Below are 22909 nucleotides of genomic sequence, written 5' to 3'. Positions count from 1 at the left end.
TAAAACCGTACCAGATACAAGGACCTATAGAAGAGTAACTTTTGAATAAACAAGTTAATACTTGACAGTGAACTTGTCAAGTGTCCAAGTCCCTGCTCTGATACCTGGGTTACTGTTCAATCTGGGTTACCAAAAGCTCAGGCTGCCTGTCTTGCAGCTTGCAGGCAGCGTGGCTCTTTCAGGTGAAGCTTCCGAAGCTGAAGGGCCCAAATCTCTCCTGCTTGGGTTCCCTCCAGGTAAAACCAGCAGGCCTGTTTGACCACAGCTTATATATAACACAGAACTGTAAAGGAAAATGTTGTCTGTCTTCACCCCTTCAAAATATTAATTGATTGAAACATTGACATTTTATTGCTGTGGTTAGGCCAGAAGCTTTTGAGTTAATAATGACACTCTTGCTTGAAATACCCAGGAGCAGAGAGCAGAAATTACAGCTGTTTTGAGCTTTAATGTTTCAGATTTCTCATGCATATAATTGCATTAGTTTTTCCTGGGTGATGCTGTATTCTGATTTATTGTCTAGACTAAGTAGGTGCCGTAGGTGAACATCAGACGGTATTTCCACCGGCTCTGGTGTGGTTTAGAGTAAAAGAAAATATCACAAGAACACTGCTCTAAAATGATGTATCTGAGCTAGAAACAGCAGCTTAGAAATGAATCAGACTTGTAAATCAGGGGTTTGCTCAGAAACGGGGGGCAAGGGAGGTGACGAGCTTTTAAATACTGTGAGCAGTAAACGGTATTTCCTAGGAGTTTTTAATTGCTGTCAATTATAAAAGGGCTGGCAAGGCAGCCCCAAAGCGCCGTGACGGCCGGGCCGGCTGCTCCCAGCTCTACCCTCTTCCCGCCGGGGCCGGGTCCTGACATAGAACCGCCCGGCCCACACCGGGACCCAGCGGCGGGGCGGGAAGGAGAGGGCCCAAGGCCTCCGCCACCACCGGAGAAGGCCCGCACGGCTCGCCTGCCGCCGCCGCCGCCGCCCTTACCTCAGCGCGGCCCGCCCGCGCAGGCCCAGCGCCGCCATTGGCTGCCGCCGGGGGGGTGTGGAGGCCGCGGAGCGGTGCCGGGCGGGCGCGCCCGCGTAGGCCTTGCCCTGCCCGGCCCGGCCGTGCCCTGCCCGGCGCGGAGGCGAGCCGGAAGCCGCGCCGATGAGTTGTGTGCGCCGCTTGGCGGGGGGTGTCGGGAGCCCCGCGCTGTGGCGAGGTAAGAGGAGAGAGCGCGGAGCGGCGCGGCGCGCCGCGGGGCCCGGCCCGGCCGCAGCCCCTGCCTTCTCCCTCGGGAAGATGTGGGGAAGGGGCGCTGTCGCCGCCGGCGGCCTGGCTGCGCTGGCTTTGGTCGCGGCCCTCTGGCTGCGGTGCGATGAAGGTATAAACATCTCGTCGGCGGGGCTCTGGAGGGCAAGGGGGTGGGGCCTGCCCCTGAGGGGAGGCGGGGGCGGGCCGGGCGGGTGGGCGCCGAGCGGCGACAGGCTCGCCCGGTGCTGAGGGCTGCCCTGCGAGGGGGCCACCGGTGGGTGGATGGGGGTGTGTTCCCCACGGAAGGAAAGGCCGCCGGGCGGGCGTGGATGGGAGGCGGCGGCGGCCCCCCGTGGCGGGAGGGGTGGGCTCGGCGCCGTCGCCCCGCAGCTCCCGCCTGGGAAACGGAGCAAAACCAAAGGGGCAGGGGCCGGAGCGGCGTGTGGGCGGCGGCGGGGCCCGGCACAATGAAGCCCACCCCCGCCGCTCACCTGTCTTGGGAAGGGATGGAGGCAGGGGGGAAACGCACACAAACCCGACCAGCACCTTCGCGGGGGTCCGCCGAGGGCTGCCCGATCCAGCGGGGGCCTCCAGGAGGCCAAGCCGCCGGGATAGGCTTTTGTGGCGGCCCGCAGGGGCGCGCCGAGCCGAACCGCCGGCGCCCGGGCTCCCCCCGCAGCGCGGGTGTGCGTGAGCGGGGGTGCGGGGAGCCCGGCCGCCCGCCCCGGGGCTGAGCGGCGCGGTGGCCCCAGGGAGGCGGCGGGGATGTCACTGCCCGTGGTGGCACGGCGGCGTGCCGGGGCGAGGTGAGGGCGCCGAGCCAAGCGGAGCCGCGGGGGTCTCGGCCACCACGCACCGAGCTGCAGCGCCCCGTGTGTGCCTCTGTGTGTGTGTGTGTGTGTGTGTGCAGGGATCGCGCTCCACTGCGGCGGGCAGAAAGGGAGGGAGGAGGGAAGAAGGGGAGGGAAGGAGGGAGGGAGGGAGGCGCACCGTGATGAGCAGGGCCTCCAAGTCCAGCCAGCGCCGTCGTCCTGCCGCTCCCGGAGGAGCCCGGGGCGGGGGAGCGGCCGCGCGCGGATGGCTGCCTGAGCCGGGTGGCGGCGCGTCCAGCCCCGGGGGAGGGGGCCCAAGGCTCCGCGCCGGGAGCCCGGTTCTTTATTTTATTTTTTTTTTAATTTATCATCATTGTTTTCGGAGGGTGTTGAACCCGTGGTGGAAGAAAAAGGAATTTTTTTTTTTTTTTTTTTTTTTCAAATAGCTTCCTCCCTCCCCTCCCTTTTTTTGCAGGTGCCCGCAGCGCAAAGCGGCGCCTGGAAAGTTTTGTTCGCGTGCGAGCGGCGGCGGCGGCCCGGGCTGGGATGCGGGTCCCGGGTCCCAGCAGCCCGCCGCTTCCCGCCGCACGGTGGCTGCCGCCGCGGCCGGGGCTGGCGTAGGCGCCTCCTGGGAGAGCCGAGTGCGGGCATTAAACCCCCCTCCCTCCTCCCCGCCGCCCTCCTCCGCCCCCCTCCGTCCCTCCCTCCCTCGCTCTCCCCCTCCTTCCCTCCCTCCCTCTCCCCGGTGCGCGGCCATTGCAGTGACCCCGGCCGGCCAAGGATGATCACGAACACGCGGGGCTTCCTGTGGTCGGACCTGGAGACGCGGGCGCTGCTGGAGATCTGGGGGGAGGCGGACGTGCAGTCGGCGCTGGACGGCAACTTTCGCAACAGCCATGTGTACCGGGACGTGGCCTGCCGCCTGGCCGAGCTGGGCTTCGAGCGCACCCCCGAGCAGTGCCGCATCCGCATCAAGGGCCTCAAGCGCCAGTACTACCAGGCCCGGGACGGGCTGAAGAAGAACGGGCACGCCCGCAAGATATGCAAGTACTACGACGAGATGGACCGGATCCTCAGCTGCCGGGGGGGACCCGACGGCGCCCCCGAGCCGCTGGCCCCCCCGCCGGACGGCGCCCAGCCGGCGGGGCCGCTGGCCGGGCCGCCCACGCCGGGCACGCCGCACAACAGCCGGGAGGTGGACGCCGAGCTGGACGAGGACGCCGAGCTGGAGTCCCCCCGCGACAACTTCACCGAGGACTCCGGGGAGTGCTCCTCCTACGCTGAACACCCCATCAAGGTGGAGTGCCCCCCCTTCGCCATCCCCGTGCCGCCGGGCGACGGTGAGTAGCCGCCGGGCTCCGGGTGTCCTCACACCCGCAACCCCCCACCCCGGGCTCTCGCAGCCCAACTGCCGGTGCCTCTCGCCGGCTAGCGTGCTTCTAGTGGCTTCTGCCTTATCCTCCTCCCTCCCGCTCCGAAATCCGCCCATGCCTCCCCTCCGCTGCACCTTGCTCGTTCCCGAGAGCTTCGTCCCCGTCCCCGTCGTCCGTCCTCCGTTCCGCCCCCCCCCCCCCCGCCCCGCGAACGCCGCCTGGAAAGGGGGTGGGAAGTGCTGCAGAACCAGGTAGGGGTAAGATGCTGGGGGACGGAGACCCAAGTGAGTTTTTATCGATGTTTATCAATGAGAAAACGGTGGAAAACTAGCGCAGAGATTATCAAGACAAAAGTGTCAGGTAGCGCTGAACAAGAAAATAGGCGTCCTTCTTGCCGGAGGATTTTCCCGTTCCCTGCAGACTTATGTGCAGTTTTGTTAATCGGTATTAAAACGATGATGACGATGATACCTGAAAAATCTGCTTATTGTTGCAGATGGGCCAGAAAGCTAGGGGAGAGCGAGCTTTTACGTAATGAATGGCTTGAGTTGTTTCAGAAACACTGCTAACTTTAGCGGGCTTGCGGATAGAAGCAGCCCTTAGATAAAGCCTGTCCTTTCCTTGCTAGTTCTTTACCCTCAGCTCTGTGTTTGTGTTGTGGAGGTGGGGAGGGCAGCGTTATTTGTTTGTTTTAAATCTAGATTAATGCCATGGTTTTAATACAAACGTGAACCTGTCTTCAGAAGTTGACATCACTGAGGAATCAGCCAATTGGTTGACGTTTAACCAACCTTCTTTTTACACATAAACCCCATCAAAGAGTTGTTTACACTAATGTTCTTTTGAAATGCAAATCCAGAATGCCAACAGACTGAAACTCAATTTAGATTAATGTAATTACCTGCAATACACAAATGAGGCTATACTATTTAATAGCCTTCACTTAAACCTTTTTAGAAGATCAAAAAGACTCCTATTGTTGAAGTTTAGTACTACAACAATTAAAATATGCCTCTGTGTGATTTTCATGTTACCTTTATAACTCTGTAGAAGCTTTTGGTTTTGCTTTGGTACTGTGAATTAAAAATATCTGAAATAATTGCAATCCACATAGAAAAAGAGTAACAACTTTGTGACACATTAGGCCCACATCTCATAGGGAGATTTTTTGCTGCTTTCTTCTTAGGAAATTATTTGTCTTCAGAAAAATAATTGTCTCTCTCCTTGCTTTAGGCTTTAAAGAGATCAATGCTCCAACTATTACCCCACCTCTCAATCAGCCCAAAAGATCAAAAAAACGCCATGCAAGTTTAACATTGGATAAAATGATGGAAAAATTCCTGCAGCAGAGCGTGGATACAGAAGAGAAATTTTACAGATATGAAGAGCAGAGGCTTAAAATTGAGGACAAGCGTCGGGAAGCTGAGCATGCTCGAGAGCTCCAGATGTTACAGATGTTGGGACAGATGTTGGCAGGAATTTCTTCTTCGGTATCACAAAGGTCACAATCTATACCAGCAAGTCCACCTCAGAGAGCGAACCATCGTTCGTATGGGGATAACTTTAATTATAATGCTATGACAGCAGCACTTTCTCCACCGATAGGTACTTCCTTCTATAGCATAAACAAAAGTTCGGTTTTTTTAAACTTCTGTGTGAAAGCACTGGTAGTAAGTAGCTTTTTGAAAATAAAAGCTAGTTGGAATTGTTTAATATTGTGGTGAAGGTGTCTGTCTGATGTAAAATGAAATTAAAACGTCATTCGTACCATTGTACTGATTATTTAATATAGATACCTTAGTTATAACAAATTTTAATGAGCGAAATCACACTTTTTGAACCCTATAGACATTTGGGACTTCTTTCCATGTTCACGTCTCTGTAAAGTTAGGAGGAGTTTTGTCTATTAAAGGGGAGTAGCACCTTTGCTGAAAGCTGTCTGGAAACACTAGATACCTTGTAGCAGAGATTCCGATGCAATTGAAGTTAACAGGCCTAACCCAGTCTGTGAAGTTAAGGCTGCGCATGTGTTTTTTCAGGGTTGGGAAAAGAGTGGAGTTTTGCCTACACCGAAGTAAGTCAAATGTTAAAATCCACCTTCTTTAAAATAAATTTCTTTAAATCACAATTCTGAATCTTATCTTTTAATTAAACATCATGTTACTGTAATAGGTGTAGTAGAAGATGAAAATATTTGCATATATTTTTATTCTATACCAATTCATTTATAAATTCTTTGTGGGTCTCAATTTAGTTTAAAGAAAACGGCACAGCAATAAGTCTAGAATTGGTATTTATGCACAGACTTTTCCTTCCGTACCTTATGTGTGGGCCAGAAGCTGATAACTGGATATTAGCGTTCATTAACAGATTTCTCGGGATCTGTGGCTCCGTGTCGTTTATCTTTATGATAGTCTCTTTGTATGTGGATATAGACTATGTGGGCAGGAAGAAAACAGGGGTACTCTTGTCAGTGCTGAAACTAGAGTCAGCTTGGGGCTTGGTGGTTGTAGCCTGCCGTGTGGAAACGAAACAAGTCTTGATCTGTTTTAGTTCTGAATTTCACACTGCTCGGAAGAAAAAAATGTGTGGTTTGAAAAGGAAAAAAAGCCACCCAGCCTCAGTGTTGAATAATAATCCGGCATGCCAGATCCTGAAGGGTGCGCTCTGATTCCTGAGAGGATCTTGTAGCCTTTTCAGGTCTACCTTACGTGCTGCGTTTCCCAGTAAAGCGCATGGGGGACTGGGTGGTTAGGCCTGTTGAGGGTTTAGGCTGGCTGACTAGGTTGTGTTTCGTCTTGACTGGATAGTTGGTCTGTAGCATTCCTTGATAGCGGCAGACTTTTGTAGATAAATTACAGCATACGTGTGGATTCTGTGTTTCAAATGTTGTTTTCACTTTTAAATTGAAAAGAAACCTGAAGTGCTTTAGAGAATACCCTAGGAAATCATTTGAGGTTCTAGACTGGGGTGATTATCATTACTTCAGAAAGTTTTTTCGCTGGAAGAGCTTCACTATCTGTAAAGACTTGAAACTAAAAGTTTAGTTTTTCTTGCTGGTTTTCGTCATATAGGTGTACGATCATATTACACTGCACAAAAATGCATTATATATATATTTAACTGTAGCAAGAGCAACTCCAGATTCTAATCTTTTAATTGGTAACGGTGTAACAAAGTGTTTATAATAAAATGTGAAAATAACACCTCAGGCAGAACCTATTTTTAAGGAATCAAGATTTCAGTTGTTTATAGCTAAACATGTCTTAGTGTTTCTCTTTAGTTGGGCCCTATTAAGAATTGCTTTTTGCATAATTCTCTGTTTTCTCTCCATTTCTTGTGCAATCAATTTATATTTACATATAAACAAAAAACAGCAACAAAAAAGGAAGACCTTCTTAACAACATTGCACTTTAAGGGTTACAAGCTATATGATAAGTGTGGTTGAAAACCAGTCAGTGTCTGAAACTGTGATTTAAAGAAAATAATCTGCCCTATTTCCAGAGGAGATGAGCATTTTGTTCTCTTCTGGGTCACTGCAATGCTATTTTGGCTATAATCCAAAACAGGGTGGTTTTTTCTTTTTTTTTTTTTTTTTTTTTTAGTCTCAATAGGAATGGGATGCCTCTATTATAGAAGGATTTTAAAAGTAAAAGATCAGCCAGGAGTATTTATCATTATTGAATGCTAAAACATTTTATTACTGAAGATTAGCATGTCTGGTTTAGGTTTAGATTCTGTGGAAGACAGAGAAAAAGATGCTTTCTGCTTGTAGTGCACGGATGTGGAGTTTTCATGTTTGTTACACTTTTCACCCATTATTATGTCCAAAATTTATGGAACACTTTTTCCTTTTTTTTTTTTTTTTTTTTTTTTTTGGTCTGGATTTGGACTTAAGGGGTGGAATTACTAAGTTTTATACAGCTGGAAATAAGGAGTGTCGTAGGAGTTATTTTTTTACATAATTATGTATTACTATATAGCAGTTCCTTGAAGGCTTTCTAGAAGATCTGTAAAAAAGAAAGTAAGCATAGCTACGGTCTAGAAGATTAATATTAATGTTCAAATAAACCACTCTTCTGAACTGAATTGTACAGTTAATGAGGAGCTTTGTTGAAATACAAGAACTTTTTATTTTAGTGTATTTACTGCAATTTGTAGTTAACACACTGTTGATAGAAGTACTGGTTTTCAAATCCCATGCTAGGTTAACGGTTTAATTCTCTTTAGTTGTAGTTGTTGAAATACTTTTTTCTTCTAAATTTTGTAGTCTTTTGAAACAGTTATTTGAATGTGTAGTCTTCTCAGTGTGCAGTTGTTTTAATATGTAGCTTGACATGTAGCTTTGCATCAGAGATCGTAGTTGTATTATAGCTAAAAATTATCTTTTTGTGATATTTGTATTGTTTGCATCTAGTGCGTTGGATTATAGTTTTGCAGAAAGACTTTCATTATGCTTTGTAACCACCTGCCAAAATAAAAAAAGCAGTGAGATAGGCCCTGTTCTGCTAAGAGGTGAAAGTTTTTAAGGGGAAGCGAAAAATAAGGTAGGGTGTATGTTTAAAATGTGCTTTTAGTTGCTATGTGCTTGCTCCGTGTCTGGATGTGTTTGATCCTTACTAAGTGTACCTATTTCAGTTGAGCTTAATTATGCAAGTGATTTCAGGCTGAACTAAGAAGATATTTCTAGTTACAAAATGTTCATACGACTATTCTGGGCTGTTGTTTTTTTCTGTACCTGAGCCCTAAATTAGGACTGTGAGCAGTCAGTGGGAATATTCTCTGCATCAGACTTTAAATTAATTTTTAAAATTATGACCTTCCCTCATTTACTCACTGTTTTAAAGGCCTTTAAGTGACAAAGCATTTGATATTTAGACTATGTCACTTTTGTATCTTGAAGTGTTTTCATTAGTGTTTATGAGTGCTTAAAAGAAATGCTGATGTTGGTTTAAGAAAGAACATACTTTAACACTTATTTTCTTCTTTTCAGTTATAGAGAGATCTTTTTCACTGCACAGAACACACTCTCTAAAGGATATGGAGAATATTTTTCAACTGGTGCGCAATGTTATCCCCCCTCTAACAGGGAAAAGGCATAAAGGTCAAGATGGACGTGTAGGCATTGTTGGAGGATGTCAAGAGTAAGTTAAACAGAAATTTGATTTTTCTTTCTGGAAGAGTTTGAGGATGTCATAAGCACTTGTAGAAGCCATTCAAACTCACTTTACATTTAAAACCATGAGTATTTTCCAGAGAGCTTTATTAGTCCATCATCAAGACCATGCATACTTATGAAATAACGTTTCCCTGCAGTTGTGTTGTGAAATTTTTGTAGTGAATGTGGTTGAAACTTAGAACACTGTTTGTGTCTCTGTCTGCCTTCTCTTTTTTGACCACCAAACTGTCTCTGCTTTCAGCGTTAGACTTTTCCCATTGCATTATGAAGTTGTAGAATAAGTAGAATAGAGTAAGGCACATCTGGGTTTTTTTATGTTTTGGTATCTTGGGAACTTTTAAATTAGGAATAGAATATCTTCTTACTACGGACTTTTTATTTTGATAAATTGTGGTGTTTACTAGATTCTGTCAGTACCTTGTTTATGTTCTGGAGTAATAGAAATAGCATGTTTCAGGGGAAAAAGAGATACAGCATAAATCAGCTAAATGCTGTACTGACCTAGAAACAAAACAGGCTCTATTCTTTCCTTGGCCACGTTCAGTAATCTGCACGATACTTTGAATGGGCCACTATACCTTCCTATTTTTCATTTTCCCCTTTTGAAATAGAGATGGCATCTTTCTCCGGTAAAAGAGATCTGCTGTTGGACATCTGCCATTAATAAACATTCTATAAGGAGCAAAAAAGTGCTGTCTTATAGCTGGGTTGATTAGCCAGGAGTTAGTTTTCCTGTTGGTTTAATGAGCTTAGGTTCTTACCTCTTGGCAGAAGGTGGCACCTCTGGAGAGTGATTCTGTCCATATCTCTCTCCTCAGTCTTCATAAACAGAATTTAGGGCAACTGGAATCACAGTTTAGGCACATGAGTTAGGCATCTAAAACCAGATGGGATTGATCCCGGTCACAGATCCCAGATTTGGCTTACAAACAGTGCTTGACTCTGGTTTGGTTTTGTTTGTCTCTAAACTTTTAAGTTGGTTTTCTGAGAAGAGTTTGCTTTTTTGGTGGCATGATCTTCATAAATGTTTCTATGAAAGGATTAGGTGGCTAAGGTGAAATGCTGCGCCTTTGAAATAAAAGCAAGGTTTGAGATTGGCTTCAGTATAGCAAGATTTTATCTGTCTCTTACAGCAAACGAGAGAAAGCTTTTTTTTAAAAATTTGCTCTTGAATTTGGGACTTCATTATGGCAGGCTGCTTTCCAGACTATCTAATCTCATGGCTGTATTTCCTAACCTAAATTGTATTTCATTCTAGATACACTGGAGCACCGTATTTTGCTGCAATTACAGCTCTCAAAGTGGTACGTGTTCTTCTATACTAATCCAAAATGAACTTTTCATCATTTATATTGGCTAAGTGCCATTTTTTAAAAGCATTCGTTCTGTGCTGCGCATGAAATTTGAGTTCTGAAAGGTATTCTATTTAACAAAGAAAATCCTTAGTCTGGGATTTGTAGAAATACTTTGTAAATATATGTCCTTTGCTATGTTTTCTGTAAATATTTTCTCTGTATAAGGTAACATAAGACATATGTCAAAAAATTGATAATTTCAGAGGGAGAACTGTTTTATCAGAGACTTGGATAGGAAATTTCAAAACTTGATGAAATATTTTCTCCAAAAGTGAACAATAAAATAACTGGAGATTAATGTTTAAAGTTATGTTTTCAGTGCTGCAGTGAGTTCTTCAGAAATATATTCTGGACCTGCTAACTGTGTTGAATGAAGTGACTTTCTTTCAAAACTTACAGCTTTAGGCTAGTAAAACTCTTATATGCTGTAAGTTTAAAGATTATTGGTTAAATTTAATCTAATTTTTAATAGCACATTTTGTTTACATTATAATCTGTAGCAGAAGTATTTTCTAAGCTTTTTTTCCCTAGAATTGTGAAATTCCTTATTTTAGTGACATATTAACTGGCTAAAAATATACTTACTACGGACTACATAAATACACTGGTGATTATTCAAATGTAAACAAATCATGCTTGCATAATACATACACATAATACACACATATGCATACATAATACATAGAGTACTTTCTATTTAGTGTCTCAGTACTCTCAGTTCATTGTGTATGTTTTTCTTTTTGAAGATTTGTTTCAGTAAGTAGGTAACCAAGAGAGGTATCTCCACCCCACCCAGAATGCAGTCCCTCAAGGATTTAAAACTGAAATGATATTATTTAATGATCTTGTATGCAATATTAAGGCCACTCAGCTTTCTGTTCACTATGTGCAAATACATACTAGGAGGTCCCCTATTGAAGTCACTTGGTCTCAGATCATTACATCTGCACACGAAGAGTCATAGGATCAAATCTCTGCATTGCTTAGCAGCTTGAAATGTTAAATGTATAGTAGTAAAGTAGAGGAGACACTTAACTGTGGGAAACTTCAGTATGCAAGACAGATAAAAGATCAGGCTTTCTGGTCACTGCTTACATAATTTTTATGTGTATGTCGTATTTTTTGAGTTGATAACAGAAGCTTGAGGCTAAACTCCTCAGCTTTAATGTTTATTTAACTTAAGGGGTGTTGCTGAAATTGTGCCAGCCTTTGTCTGATACAGATTTGGCCCATTGAGTAAAAATGGTAGGACTGGAAATGTACTCACAGATTGCCATAGTTATATTTTGCAATTATACTACAGTATCATTTTTCTTCTCTAATGTAACTTGTTTCTTGTTCAGCTGTGTTCTTTTGCCTTTTTTCTTATTGTATGTGTGACATTTTAGTCTTTGCTCATCTCCAAATGAGAAACATTTCTCAAGTGAGTAAAGGTTCAAGATCTGTGTTTTTAGTCATCCTATCAGTGAGAAACACAAAAAAATTATATTGGAAGTAAGATACAAAAAAATTTCTCTAAAACATTGCATGGTAGTCTAAGCCAAAATAGAAAAAAATAATAAAGTTTGCTTTACCTACTGAGAAGTAAGAGTTCGGGTGAATTATTCACTGTGTAAACTTTGGAATGATAAAGTTACTAAGTATAAATTTGATAATTCTGTTTGCAAATTTTCTCTTTTTAGGGTGCAGATTTATCCCATGTGTTTTGTACCAAAGATGCAGCAACAGTAATCAAATCATATAGTCCAGAGCTGATTGTTCACCCAGTTCTGTAAGTGACTTATCTTATGTTTAAATGAATGAGTCAGGATTGCTAGTTCGAATGTTTCAGTCTGACAGTTGATTAGTTTGCGTTCTTTCTTTTTCTGAGTTACAGGATGGGTGAGCTGGAGGTTACAAAACCTCCTGGGTTTGTCCTTTGATTGCAGACAGTTAGATATTTAATAAAGAACAATCAGTTGTGAATTTTTTCATTACTACCAGAGTACAATTTTTTAAAAAGCAAAGATCTTTCTTTCTGCTACTTGCAACATGTGTTCTGTGATTGTAATGCATTTAACTGTGAACAGTAGCAAAATTCAGAACTAAGAATCACTGCAAGTCAGCATTTTAGAATCATTTAGAAGGCAAATAGAGCATGTTCTCTTGCTTCTTCAGTCCTAATAGTATTTAACAGTAGTGTATCTTTCTTCCTCTCACTACTGTGTTACGTAGTTATTTACCCAAAATTACCGGGCAAGGGAGTTGCTGATTCTCATTTTTCTTCACAAGTATGTCGTGTTAGATACATACCTATTCCTGGGGAAAAAATGGATGTTCTAAAATGATCTAGAATACAGGTTTTATTAACAAGAAGACAAAAAGTTTAATAAGCAACTTCCTAATTGGGAAAATCAGTGTGTGCTTCCGTGAATTTGTGTTCTGAAATGTGTTACTGATTGGTGAACTTCTACAGGATAAACTGTTTCAATTAGGTGTTATGATGGTTTACAATGAGAACTGCAAATGAGAATTAAGATGTGTGCCTTAGGTATATGTCCCTGAGCTTAGCTTGCACCAGTGCGTGTCGAAGTCTGTTGGTGTATGTAGCAAAGCTGTGGTTAAGCTAGAAAGAGCATAATTTAAAATTATGTTTGTCAGATATTGCTGTCAGGAAGGATTTATGACAGTAGAAATATTTCAGTGTCTGAAAAGTAGAATATTATCTCCCTCATGGGGATGCCTGCAGTTGGAAGCCGTAAGTTTATTACATTCTAAAGGTGGGGTTCATTCCTGTTGGTGTAGAGAGAGGTGCTTAGAAAGAAGTCAGATAAATAGACAGATATCAAGGGCTGTGTTTTGCTGGGTTTTGGAGTTGGTTTTGTGTGTGTGTTTTTTCAAAGATAGAAGAAACCTGTGACATCGTGCATTTTAGACAGGGAAAAAATGATGTTTGAAAGCAAGGTGAAGATACAAGGGTAGGGTTTTTACCAATCCAACTGCATTAGCCTCTAAAATCCAAAATGCACATCTTCAGTTGCTGTCCTGTCTGATATCATATGATAACAAATGAGATGGAGAATCTTAATGGTAGTATTGGCTTGTGACTTAGGTTGTCTTGATGGATGACGCTCAAGATACAGCATACAGTTGTCTTGTGTGGGAAGGAGTTGACCTTGCCTTGGGAGAAGCATTTTTTGTATACACAGGGTTCTTGATGTAATGCGGTAATGGGAAAAGTTAATAGGAGAAGCAAAAGCAATATAGAGAAAAAGGGAGGTGACAATGGTAAAATTTCTGTTCATGGAGGACTGGATTTTGCATACTACATAAGGGTTGGGGTTTTTTTTACGCAGATTCTCGGTGTCTTCTGTGGAATTCAGATCTCAGTGAAAACTCTGATCTTTCTATTCACAAAGAGATCTTTTGATTTTAAACTTCAGCTCTGTCTATAAATTCCTCCAGATGTACAAAGTACAGTGACTCTAGACATTTTCATATCCATATAGCTTTAAGTCTGAAACTCAATGTTTAATGCTTTTATTACAACTCTAATTTCACCCAGACAGCTGGCTAATTGCATGAAGCAATGGATCTGTAAATATTGTTTATATGACATTCAAAATGAAAAAATGCAAATATCAGAATGCTCAGATTTTGTTTGTTAAATTTTCTCATCTTTTTATCTCTTCTTTTCTGCTTCATTTGAGGAAAAGAGAAAGCAGTCCTTTCTGGTTAGAAAGAAAAAAAAAATCTTGACTGACTCTATTGAGCCCAGGTTTTATTCAAATTTACACAAGCAGCCTATTTTTCTCGTAAGATCCTTTTGTCTTCAGTGTCACACTTCTCATATGATCCTTTATATGATGTGGAGCCGCGTGAGTTCTGCAGGCACGGCCGGCCGCTCTCGATTCAGAGCCTGATCTCTTAAACAGTCTTTGTACTTTTCTCCCGGGCCGCACTTCACGCATGGAAGAACCTCCGGGTAAAACCCACCCAGCAGCTACGTCATTGTTTTCTTTTGTCTCTCCCCTTAAAACTTTGCTTTGTTATGATTTCTCCGTGACCCTTCAGAGTAACTAGGTGGCTGTTGTACCACTCTCTTATTATGCTAATCATAATTATGGCCCCGTGTACTCCTCAATTCACTGTTTGAACAGCTTGGCGTTTCGCCAGGGTTCAGCTGCCATTTTGTACTGCCAGGAGTCTGACATTTTATCATCTCCTCTGCGACTTGGCTGCCGCTACCTTTCCCTGCCGCTACCTTTCCCTGCTGCCTTCACCTCGCAGGGGATCACCTCAAGGGAAGAACATGCTCTTTTTCTTTTTTTTTCTTTTTTTTTTTTTGCTGCTGCCCCCTGTATGGCAAGGGATCTTCTGGCTCGTTAGAGCCGCTGTTGCAGGGCTTTGACGGCCTGACTAGCGAAGGTATGCGAGAACTAGAAGTTGCACTGTTGCGTTTTAGGTCCTTGGCAAATGTCTGTCACTTCAAGGATGTGAGGAATGTTACGCGAGAAAGATTGAGTAGGATTGCAGGAGGAGGGTTATGAAAACGGACATCCACCTTGCAGCATTGCCAGGGCAGTCCCATGTGGCCCCAGCGGCAGACCATCCTGGGGTTCCTTTTGGTGTAACATCCTGTGCTGGGGACACCCATAACACAACTTTCTCTGTGTTTTTTGTCTCGTGACTTCATTCCGTGTTCCTGTGAATGAAGGTGAGAGAGCTGTGACCACACATGGCAGCCTAGGATCTGGAAGGACACAGCTTTGACACCTGGCTCTGTGCATCCTCGTTACCTGAGCTGAGTGATGATAGCTGGGTGTCTAGGGGCCATGAACAGTCAATATTATCAGTAGCAGCTTTTTCCTTTTTATTCAGGGATTCTGTCAAATGTATCATGGCCCCTTCTATGACGACCTGGTATTAATGAAAGTATTAATTAAAAAATGACCAGTTCAATATTTTTGCTGACTTTGCTTTCCTTTGGAGAAGTGAAAAGTGTGTATTACAGAAGTCGGGGTATTTTGAATAGCAGAGTATACTGAGTCTTGGTCACAGGTGCCTCGCTCTTGTCACCATTACCCCTGGGTTTGTGCTACGTTTTTCTGTTTTCTCATCTAACATGCTCCTACTGTAAACTCTACACAGATGCAAACAAGATAAAACTTAGCTTTTGCATTTTATTAAGTTTTATTACAGGCGTTTTCTGTGTGGATTTCTGCTGTAGATGTGTGCATACTTTCTTGCATTAGTGTTGGGAACTTCCTAGAGAACAGTTTTCAGGGGCTTTTTTATATTCCCCATGTTGATTCCCTGGCTCAGGTTAGGTTGAATAGACTTCTTGGATACCTGTGTTGGGTTAGCTTATCCTGTCTTGATAGGTGAGTGATCACGGAGTTAAATGAGCTATATGAACCCAGCTAGTTGTATTTTAAAAGAAGAGCGAATAAACCTATTGTGTTAGATTCCCCTCTTGCAAGGAGTTTTTCATAGTCTTACAGAGTTTTTCTTTCTCTGTAGGCCAGAAAAGATTGTGATACTACTGAGTAGCACACTTGCAACCTGGTTGTCAGGCGATTTGTAAAGTCAACAGTCAGTATACTCCTTGATCTCCAGAGTTTTATCAGAGAAGTAGAATGAGATGTCAGGTCATTAACTTTTGGTCCTGAAGAAGTCATGCAATTTTTCCATTATCTCCAAAAAAGTCACCCTTGAACTAGGTATGGATTTAGAATTAATCCTTTCCTCCCAGCTGGTTGTATTTATGGGTCTGTACGGACTAGGAAAGATTGCCAGAATTACCAAAAGTTTTAATAGTTAGTTGCAGAGTTTAAGTTTTTGTTTGGGTTTTGAAAAAGATTATTCTTTTCTGTTTGAAATAAAAATAACTGGGGAGAAAGCTCTCATGAGGCTGGCCTTTGTGTTGAGGCCAGTTACCATTATTGAAGAAGCTTAGCTTAGATCAGGGTTGCTAGAACATAACTTTACCTAGCTTTATTGGATTTTTTTTCTGTTTTGATGATTTGAAGAAATCATGAAAGTGAATCATGGATAGCGAGCTCCTGGATAAGTTATTTGAGCACTTTTAACCAGTGCCAAGTCTCTTAAAGAAAGCCCAGGAACAATCTTAAGATTTTTGTCCCTTTCTAATTCATTATGTGGAGAGGAGATTTAAAAACATTGGTCCTTTGTGTGAGGAAGCTCATAACTTTTACTTGTGTTAGCTAAAAATAGCTATTAAAGACTACTTCTGTGTAATGTGGGACTAACCTCTCTTTTGACTCAGCTGCTGGAAGAAGTGCAAGAATTCTAGTCGCCAGGGAAAGTCAAGGAGAAAGCACAGATTGCTCCGATTACCAAAAAGATGCCTCCCGAGCGACTTGGCTGCTGGATCCCTATTATACCTGCAGAGAAGATGCGAGCAAAAACTTTGTGATCTTTCTCCCAAACCTCATTTAGACAGCAGTCTAGCTAGGAATCGCATGAGAAAGTTTGGGATTTTTTTTTTCCCCCTAAGTACTTAGGGAGAGAGAAAGGTCAGTTTGTATGTGCTGACTGAGAGAAGTATACTTAAACCGTTTCTAATCCTGTCGTGCAGTGCCATGGACAAAGCGTTTATGGATCTGTTCCCCGTGTCCAGCTTTCTTGGCAATAAGCTGCTACTTCTTTGCTGTATGCTGCAGAACGAATAAAAGATGGAAGGTGTATTCACCCCATACTATAGTCCCTTTCCTCCATGTTGTTGGCAGAGGTCCTTATCCCAGGTGATACTAACAAAGGTTTTGCCACCTCCTCAAAATGCAAGAGGTAGCCAAAGATTTTTAGCATCACTGCAGGGAGTGCTGCTGTTCTTGCTGCTTTCTGGTACGTCAGAAAGAAATGTATACGTGCGTAGGAATGTTGTACTCCAGTTAGATCCTGGCCAAATTCATCCTTCTGAACACTTGTTATACTGTTGTGATTTGACATCAGGATTAGATTTCTTTGGTATTTAATCTTTTTTGAGTTTGAGTGAAGGCAGGCATGCCTGGGATTTGCTTTTCCATATTTTTTTATTATTATTATTTGAAGATTTTAGGGTCCCATTTTTTTTTCCAGCTGACAATCAGCAAAGCAGATATTTAGATCGAGACTTGTTCTGTCTTCTCATGTGTCCACAGCCAGTTTGAAGCACTCCAGCCTTCTGGGTATTGATTCATCTGTGCCTTAACAGTTGAATGTAAACTAGAGAGGGATACCAATGTGATAAAAGCTTGTCACTTTATTTATTAGTTTGAACATTTATTTTTTTTAAAGTGCATTAGTTTTTCTAGGGACGTTTTAAGTCTGTTTCATTCTGAGGGAAATTACATTGTCATCGTAACTTCATTCTGTCACTTTTAAAGTCTCGGGTTTTGGTTGATTGCAGTCCATTTGGAAGAATATTTGACAGATTCTACTCATCAAGTCAGTTCACAGGAAGTATTAATAGGTCAAGACCGCTTCCATGAACTCTGAAAATGTGAGGTCAAGACATTTGGTTATCATTATACTTTTCCGGGGGGAATTGTCCTAACGCACATTGGTAACGTGGCTGAGATCAAAACATACTACAACTGCTTTAAATATTTGGATATAGCTAAATGCAGGTTGTAAAATGATTGTGTTGATACCTGTAGTATCTTTACAAGGCTAGATAAGATTTGCCTTGAGTGCTGTTGTCATGTCTGTGTGAGAAATGTAAGAAAATGGAGTCAAGCAATAGCTGCCTCTCCTTTGGGGCTCTTTCTTGCAGGATGCGAAAGGCTCAGCTCTGCATCCGAGAGGTGACCCTGTGTATATAATGCATTTGGGTTCATTATTAAAGAGGTGGTTGTTGGCTCTGATGCCTGTAGTGTGTTGACAACCCAATTCCTATTGAAACAGAAGATCTGATACCTAAATGAGAGTCTGCTGTCTGAGTAGCAGCTGTGGAAAACATTTTGGGTTTTGTTGTTGTTATTATGATGTAAAAAAATACGATATGGTAAGCACAGCATTTTTTCTAAATGTGTACCTCAATAGGTCATTCACACTCTCGCTGCCTTAAAAGTAGAATATAGAGCAAGTAAAGATTGTGGTATCTGCGTATTAAGAGCAATCTCCTGCTATGAATTTGTAACGCCAGTGCTTCTCCTGAATGATGGGTTGCTGTTCTTGCCGCTGTGTTGTTAGTATTCAGATTAAGCCTACCAGGTTCACTTCTGGTGTCTAAATTAACTTAATCAATGGCTGAGTTGGAACGTTTGATTTCTCAATCATTAGATTTCTCAATCATCTCAATCTCCCTCTCGTTAGGGTCTTTGTTTTTCTTTCATTTTCTTCCCTCATCTTCTTTCTCATTTAATCAGATTGTAGCAGGAAAATAGTTATAGTCTACCCAGCATTCGCAGATTAAACACTACTGAAAGATTTTTCAACAGCTTAGTTAGGTGAAAATGACCATTTTGTCTTCTAAACCTTTGGGGGGGCATTTTGGTATGCTAATCTTAATTTACTAAATATATTTCTTTTTGGTCTCTAATAGCATCCAGCCAAGTTCATGATGCTGTGTTGTCACTGAGATTTGCTCTACCTGATTTGAGGTGCTTGGTGAGAGACCCATGAGTTGATGATGGGATCCATGAGCTTTTCTAGAATAAGTTCTTATTTCCAGTTCTGTTCATGGGGCCAAAAGAGGCTGTCTCAAGCCTTTGGGCTTCTGGCAATTTGGAATTAATTTACAAAAATGATGATTTAAACATTGACAAATATAGCTACTCTTGAAATATAGAATTAGTTTAATTTTGCACTCAAATAATTTTTGGCGCTATTTGGTTTTGCCTTTAATTCCTTTGACCTAATCTTTCCCGAGTAATCTCTCTACCTATCTTATTTACCCAGTTTCCAATAATGACCTCACCCAGGGTTTACCACAATGGTTAATAATTAGCTTTCAGAGATAACTGCTTAAATTCTAGAGGTACGCATTGTGTCCTGTCTTTCGCTCTTTTGATGTACCGTATAACATGACAGGATCTAAATGTCAGCAGGTCTAACATTTGATTCACATTAATATAATTACCTGCAGTGTTTGGACAAACAAAACCAAAACTCTTTCATCTTCAGATCAGAGACTTTTCCCCATCTTTGAAGATAAGACTCTAGGTTGGCTTTTGAAACTGCCCACTTAAAGTGGCCTTGTCTGAGTTTATTTAACAGACTTTTGCGTCGGTACATTTTAATGCATTTGGAGTTGCTGCAGTCACACCAAGTGTGCACAGATAATGAGCAGAATTTGAAAAATACCCTCTCCAGCGAGAAGCTGTATAGTTGATCGGGTGACAACAGTCTTGCCTGTGTCCCATGTCCTTCTCTAGCAGGAGGTCCCGATGATTGGCGTTTAGTGATGCCCAAACCACATCTCTGATTACTAAGGTGGTTCCAGCTCTGCCTAAAACACATGTGAAGAGCTGTGGTCCTGCTACCTCCTGCCTGCGCTGTCATTCATGCTTATCTACTATTTCTGTAGCTCCCGGTTACACCCATGCTGACTTTGCTTCACATTTTCTTGTTTCCATGTAAAATTTGACAAGGCTGCACCTTATCACCATTGTTCCTTTCCCTCCTCTAGAAAGCAACGACAGTAGCTGTCATTCATCCTGAATGAGGAAAGCTGCTGTGTTTTGAGCTTTCTGTGATAATTTAAAGCTATTGCCTTGGTGGCTTTTGATCATTTGGTGAAAGCTAATCTTTGAATGAAATGCAGTGTACGTCAAAATTTTCTTCTTTGGGGGGGCTGCGGATGGGAGTTGCATTTCTGGACCTGTCCAAGTGTCCTCCCACTCTGGGCAGTGACCAGCCTAGAACAGACTTTCAAGCAGATGGCACCTGTCAAATATCTGTTACAAACTACTTAGGAAGATGTTTAGAAACTGTGGGTGATCTTACGGCAGTAGCCACCATGTTTTTCGGGCTCTTTGTTGTTTTTGGAAAGTTATTACATCAAGCTTTTACCAAGATGAAGAGCTACAGAACTGTGTTTTGTGTAAATTTTTATTGTGTGATAGTGAAATATGGAAGAGTTCTGAAGTGTAAAAAGCTTGACTTAATGTTTTTATTTTCTTTATTAGCTTTTCAAATCTAAAAGGTATTATAAGAGGCTGGGAGGTTGTGCATTAGGGTAAGAAGCAACAATGAGACTGCAGTACTGAATCCAGCAGTTACTGCCATAAGCACCATAACTAAACCAGTGCTGTTCTTGTATGCAAAAATAATTGAGGTGGCAAGATGAGGAATTTTTTTCAGGGTGTATTGATTTTAGTTTGGCAGAAGTTATCTAAAGCTACCAATAATTCACAAAGAAAGTGTATCCTCACGATTTCAGAGACTAGGTGCTGTTTAATTTGAAGAATCTTTGTAGAATTTGCCGTGGAAAAGTACTTTTCTAAATACGTTCTGGAGGCAGAGAAAAGAGCAAAAAGGTAAACATGTAAGATGGTGAAGACCATCTTGGCACTGCCTACACAGGGGCTTCAGGGGAGGCAAATGATGAAGCTGTGGTAACTGTCTTCCCAAGTGATCACAGTCTTAGCCTCTGCTGAGTGAAGCTTTCTGTCTTTCCTCCATCTTTTGCTAACAGCTAAGGAAAGTTGATCAGGTAAACATCTGTGGGATCCTTTTTCATAGTGTGCCCCCTGTGAGGCTCTCTGTATGCTTGCTTTTTTGTTTAGATCTGTTTTGGCGAATGGACAATGTGTAAAGTTGACTTTGATGTGAGGTTATTTTTCTGATATTTTACATTACCTTTAAACTTTTCCTTACCTACCAGGCTTCACAGGAATGAGACAGGTTATAGAAGCTCCTTCAGTTTTCCTTATCAATGATCCTGTTGTCTTGCAGTTATTAACTACATGTTTATCCTGTGGTAGGTAGTGCTTTTCTGTATGGAGTCAGAGTTTTATCGGTTGCTTTCCAGACAAGCTAAGACTTTGAGGAAGCTTTTGGGATTTGGAGGGGTGGTGTTTGGTTGCTTGATTGAACAACAGTGAGCTGTTGTAATCTAGATTTTCTGCAGAATGGCATCTGATAACATGTCACGTAACACTGTAGTGGTTAGCTGGAAATTAAGTAGCTGTTTGAAGATCTGAACATTCCCTGCAAATCTACAGCTGTGGTCTGTCAGCAGAATGTTTAATTGCACACATCTGCACAATGGTACTGTAGTTCACTTTCCATGTTTACAGGTGTTAACTGCTTGGATTCAGCTTCCCAAATTATCCCTGCTGTGCATGTCCATGGTGCAGAGTTTTTATTTTCAAATTATGGGAAAGCCAGACTACTTCCCAGTCTCTTGCCCCGTCACCTTCCAAAAAAGCTTGCTTTATTTTGGGAAATCCCTGACTTTTAGTTAATCAAAGTCTCTCTGACAGATTTTTACACTTTTTTCAGAAATTAAAATGTTGTTTCCTCGTGGCATTGTGAGAGATTTTCTGACTCCTCTTTATAGTAATATTAGCTTTGTGGTTTCAAGTAGGGGTATTGTATTTGTTATTCCTGTTTTGGAAAAAAGCCAAGTCACGTATTGTATGGCTCTGCATCTCTAGAGGCAATACTGATTCATGCTTACTCGATCCCTTTCTGCCAAAGCCTGAAGATTGCATCTCTTTCAATCAAGGGGACATCTTATACCTCATACCTTTCTAGATACTTTTTTTTTAAAAAATACAGTGCTGATTTCAATTGTGTGTGCATGTCTTGGGCAGTGGAGGTGATAATTAAATGGAGAGATTTGAAATCAGGTTAGTAATCAGGGTTGGCATGAAGGGACAAAGGAAGTTAACAACAGTATTTGTGTGAGCGTAGTACATGGTGAGCAGCTGAGGACCTGACTTGAGTTCTGTGCTGGTGCCTCCAAAGCATTTTGGGTTTGTTTTTTTTTTTTTTTCTGGTTTTGATCCACAGGCAAACAAGAATACACATTGGCTTTTTCTGTAATAATAAACTGAACACTACCAAGGAATATTTATTGCCAGGTACCCAAACATGATCATCTGTTCTGGCAAATTATCCAAATGATCCTTGGCAAGCTTTTTGGCCTGTGCTAACTAGCCTCTCCCGACAGCTTCTTCCAGTGGTGAGGAGCTACCATGGTTCAGGGACTGTGCCTGATAGGGGCAGCTTGAGCGTTACCTGCTCTGAAGCCTGAGGGTGTAGAGGCCGACTGAGCTCAGTGTCACAGAACTCTTCTGGGCATGTTTCAATGTTGTGTATAGAGTGGAGCTGTTAAGAGCTAGAAAAATTTCTGTCTTTGGGCTAAATCCCATTGTCAGGAACATTCAAGGTGACACTCCTTCCTGAAGAAAATTACATGTTGATCGTTTGTACCCTATCAGCTTCAAAATGCTACTGCTTTGATGTCTGTGTGTGGAAATAAACTCTAAGATGACACTATAGCCCTTCCACTTTCAGAGAAGCTGTAGATACAGGGTGTTTCTAAGGTGTCCTTAGCTGCATAACCACAGCTGCTGTGAACATCCAGTGTCTTAAAGTGCAGTTGTCATGGTGCTTCTCTGAGGCAGTATTTTTTTATGAAGAATCAAAATCCATCAGTTATTTTTCAGCATGTTTTTATAGCTGATTTTGCAGTGTAATAGTCATTATCACCATTTTAAATCTCTTGGCCCTTTTTATGCCTTGGGTTGCTTCTTGATGTGAATTTGCAAAGGGGTTATGTGAGTGTAATGTTTGTAAAATGCTTTGAAGATGAAAAGCTCTACAGTAGGTTTTTATTATTACCAGAGGCAAAGTGAGCAGGAGCGGCTTAATGTTGGACTGTTCGTTTCCCAAGAGATAGCTTTGTTTTGAAGAGTGCGCATTATCAATTGGGTTGGAGACAAAATTATTTTATTTCAATCCACAATATAAGTAGATTGGCAAACTTTCTACGTTGAGATTATTTGCATGAGATATTTG

At 42.5% G+C, this 22909-nt stretch overlaps 1 protein-coding gene across 6 annotated transcripts in view; it reads left to right on the top strand.

Moving 5' to 3' along the window:
• The first annotated feature begins 806 nt into the window (after nt 1-806).
• Nucleotides 807-22909, top strand: part of NAXD (NAD(P)HX dehydratase) — a 50553-nt gene continuing 28450 nt past the window's right edge. The window contains exons 1-6 of one of the 6 annotated variants that reach the window (XM_074561496.1): nt 807-1203; nt 2810-3387; nt 4654-5025; nt 8415-8565; nt 9859-9904; nt 11638-11726. In XM_074561496.1, coding sequence (XP_074417597.1) covers nt 2829-3387; nt 4654-5025; nt 8415-8565; nt 9859-9904; nt 11638-11726 — 1217 coding nt within the window. In that variant the 5' untranslated portion in view covers nt 807-1203; nt 2810-2828. Of the gene's footprint in view, nt 1366-1480; nt 1510-2522; nt 3388-4653; nt 5026-8414; nt 8566-9858; nt 9905-11637; nt 11727-22909 lie in introns of those variants that run through there. The other 5 variants (XM_074561481.1, XM_074561492.1, XM_074561488.1 and 2 more) reach the window with 5 other exon arrangements.

The sequence above is a fragment of the Larus michahellis genome, chromosome 1 (assembly GCF_964199755.1).
Source record: "Larus michahellis chromosome 1, bLarMic1.1, whole genome shotgun sequence".
Lineage (NCBI taxonomy): Eukaryota > Metazoa > Chordata > Aves > Charadriiformes > Laridae > Larus > Larus michahellis.
Note: the sequence above shows the minus strand (reverse complement) of the source record. Positions and strands in the feature narration are given on the sequence as shown.